This window comes from Terrapene carolina, unplaced genomic scaffold, assembly GCF_002925995.2.
Source record: "Terrapene carolina triunguis isolate 2854851 unplaced genomic scaffold, T_m_triunguis-2.0 Scaffold261, whole genome shotgun sequence".
Classification (NCBI taxonomy): Eukaryota; Metazoa; Chordata; order Testudines; family Emydidae; genus Terrapene; species Terrapene triunguis.
The window spans coordinates 318,885-322,212 of record NW_020664612.1 but is presented as its reverse complement, the minus strand read 5'-3'; the positions used below and the strand labels follow the sequence as shown (position 1 = coordinate 322,212).

The following is a 3,328-nucleotide window of genomic DNA, read 5'->3' as shown; positions in this document are numbered from 1 at the left end:
TGTGCAAGATCTTTACCCCTTTCCATCTGTTGTTTCAGAACCGTGCAGATGATCCAACATACAATGGGGACAAAGCACATGGTAAGGAGAATTTCATTTTCACATACAAAGTTAAAGGCTGTTGTTGCTTGTTTTTCATCTCTGAAGAATTTGTTGAAATATTCCTCCCTGTCTTCCTTGGAAAATCCCAGGATCTCTGCATAACGTGGATATTCCAAAAACTGCCTGAGTTTCTCCAGAGCAGTTGGTCTTGTAGTGATTATTAAGTAGCATTCAGAGAGAACTGTTTTCCTAAATAAACTGCTCAGTATGATTTCCACTGGCTTCTTCTCCCAGGGATCAGAGCACAAGTTATCTTCTGGCTGATCAAAGGAAAATCTCAGTTCATCGAAACCATCAATTATGAACAGAAGTTTTTCTGTATTTTCCAGAATGTGTTTAATTGGGGCATTATTATTGGGACAGTGTTTTAAAATCATGTCAGCCATGTTTCCCTGCTTAGTAAGAAGGTTCATTTCCCTACAATTTATGTAGAAAACATAGTCAAACTCCTGATAGAGTCTTCCAGCTGCCCAGTCCAACATGATCTTCCTTGCTGTCATTGTTTTCCCAATCCCTGCAGCTCCCAGCAGCACAACAATTTGTGGCGTTTGTCCATCTTCATCAGGTTTAAATAAAGTATCTATGGTAATTGAAGAATGAGCTTGTTCATTCATGATTTCTGCATGTCTCCGTCCCACTGCCATTATTTCATGTTCTCTCTGCTTTTCATGACGATATTTGTTAACAATAATCAGCTTTGTGTATCTGCTGTTTAGATTCACATTCTCACCAAGACAAGCGTTCCTGTCTTTTATTAGTTGGTACTTTTTTTGTATATGTTTTCTATACTTCACCCTGTAATCTAAGACAGTGACAGGATGCTTTAGAAATTCAGAATAAAGATATATCTACACAATAAAACTTTTTAACAATAGAATGATAGTACCTTAAATGTATTAAACCTCATCATAAAGGACCCCCAAAACCATTTAACTATAGCGTGATCCTGCAGCCCTTACCGAAATTGCCCATGTGAGTAAAGACTGTAGGAATCACTTCACCCACCCCTGAAATGCAGCCACCTATAGGGTGAACTATGATAGCACTGCACAGTGCCACTTGTAACAAATGAGGACACAAAAATGGGGAAGAATGTCACATCCATTTAACACAGCAATGAGAATGTAGGTGGGAAGATTGTAACTGCACAAACTAGAGAAGTTGCTCAGGACACAGGGGATTTTAAGAACCGCTATAACATCTTCTACGACCATAAATGGGGATTTCCAATTTCTGCCTCTCTTAGGGCTGGTCTACACTTACCCCCCAAATCGAAGTAAGGTACGCAAATTCAGCTACGTGAATAACGTAGCTGAATTCGACATACCTTACTTCGACCTTACCGCGGTTCAGACGCGGTCCACACGCGGCAGGCAGGCTCCCCGTCGACTTCGCGGTACTCCTCTCGCTGAGCTGGAGTACCGCAGTCGACGGGGATCACTTCCTGGTTCGATTTATCGCGTCCAGACCAGACGCGATAAATCGAACTCGGAACTTCGATCCGCAGCCGTCGAACTACCGGGTAAGTGTAGACTAGCCCTTAGACAATGGTACACCGCAGCAGTGTGGGTCCTCCAACACCATCCAGGTGTAATCGTTCTGTACTGACTCAGGAGGTAGAGCTCCAATTAATCACCAGCACCATTCTCTGCAGCACCTGGAATTTTTCCTTGAGGTCCCCCATCCATTTCCTCACCTCCCACCCAACCCTGCTTAGCTTGAGTGAGCTGAGGAGACGATCGTCAGAGAGGTTATTTGTTATTCTACAAGACAGAATTTGAGTGATCTGTTTTCATGCCTCTAATCATTGCTAATAACGAAACATTCTCTGTTAGAATATCACATACCTTCTGCAGATGTTCCTGGTGTCTGACTGGGACCCAAAGCTGAAAGAGAAATTGCATGTGAACATCAGTGTAACAGTATCACAGAGTGTGTCATACAAGTGAGAAAGCTGGAGATAAGTAATTCCTTCAGGGGTCTGGGCTTTAATAAGCTTCCCCAGGAGCAGGCAAGCAGAATTTCTTTGCAGGCATTACTTCAGTGAACTCTGTTAATAATGGCCACCACATACCTTGCTCATTGTTTGGCCATACTATGTAGCCATTAACACAGGCTTCACTGTCCCCTTTTCTTTCTATGGGTATGTCTGCACTATGAGAGTAGTTCGATTTTACTTAAATTGAATATGTGGAATCGATATTACAAAGTCGAACGTGTGTATCCACACTAAGGACAGTAATTCGACTTTGTGAGTCCACACTAACGGGGCAAGCGTCGACATTGGAAGCGGTGCACTGTGGGCAGCTATCCCACAGTTCCCGCAGTCCCCGCTGCCCATTGGAATTCTGGGTCAAGCCCCCAATGCCTTCTGGGGAAAAAAATGTGTCGAGGGTGGTTTTGGGTAACTGTCATCATCCAACCGTCAGTCCCGCCCTCCCTCCCTGAAAGCGCCGGCGGGAAATCAGTTTGCGCACTTTTCTGGTCAGTGACAGCGCGGACGCCACAGCACTGCGAGCATGGAGTCCGCTGCGACCATCGCTGCAGTTATGGCCGTTGTCAACACCTCGCACCTTATCATCCACCTTTCCCAGAGGCAGATGCTGAGAAATCGGGCGAGGAGGCTACGGCAGCGCGGTGAGGACCTGAAGTCTGAGAGTGGCACAGACCTGTCACAAAGCACGGGACCCCGCGCCGAGGACATCATGGTGGCAATGGGTCATGTTGATGTTGTGGAATGGCGATTCTGGGCCCGGGAAACAAGCACGGACTGGTGGGACCGCATAGTGCTGCAGGTCTGGGATGAATCACAGTGGCTGCGAAACTTTCGCATGCGGAAGGGGACTTTCCTGGAACTTTGTGAGTTGCTGTCCCCTGCCCTGAAGCGCAAGGACACCCGGATGCGAGCAGCCCTGACTGTCCAGAAGCGAGTGGCCATAGCCCTCTGGAAGCTTGCAACGCCAGACAGCTACCGGTCAGTCGCAAACCACTTTGGCGTGGGCAAATCTACCGTGGGGGTTGTTGTGATGCAAGTAGCCAACGCAATCGTTGAGCTACTGCTCTCAAAGGTAGTTCTCAGACCCAGAGGGTCCAGCTGATGTGGGCACAGAACCCAAGCTCTCCCCTCCCCCAAGCAATAGGGCAGCAGGCTCAGTCACATTCCCCGACTCTTGCAAAAACCAGCCATTGGGGTGTGACATGCCAGGGTGCCAGCCAGACCGATGAG

At 47.0% G+C, this 3,328-nt stretch overlaps 1 protein-coding gene across 1 annotated transcript in view; it reads right to left on the bottom strand.

Moving 5' to 3' along the window:
* Window positions 1-1,074, bottom strand: part of LOC112112381 (NACHT, LRR and PYD domains-containing protein 3-like) — a 4,857-nt gene extending 3,783 nt beyond the window's left edge. Inside the window, exons 1-2 of the mRNA XM_026657656.1 lie at window positions 1,062-1,074; window positions 6-904 (exon numbers count right to left, since the gene is read on the bottom strand). Coding sequence (XP_026513441.1) covers window positions 6-904; window positions 1,062-1,074 — 912 coding nt within the window. The remainder of the gene's footprint in view (window positions 1-5; window positions 905-1,061) is intronic.
* Window positions 1,075-3,328: the final 2,254 nt, after the last annotated feature.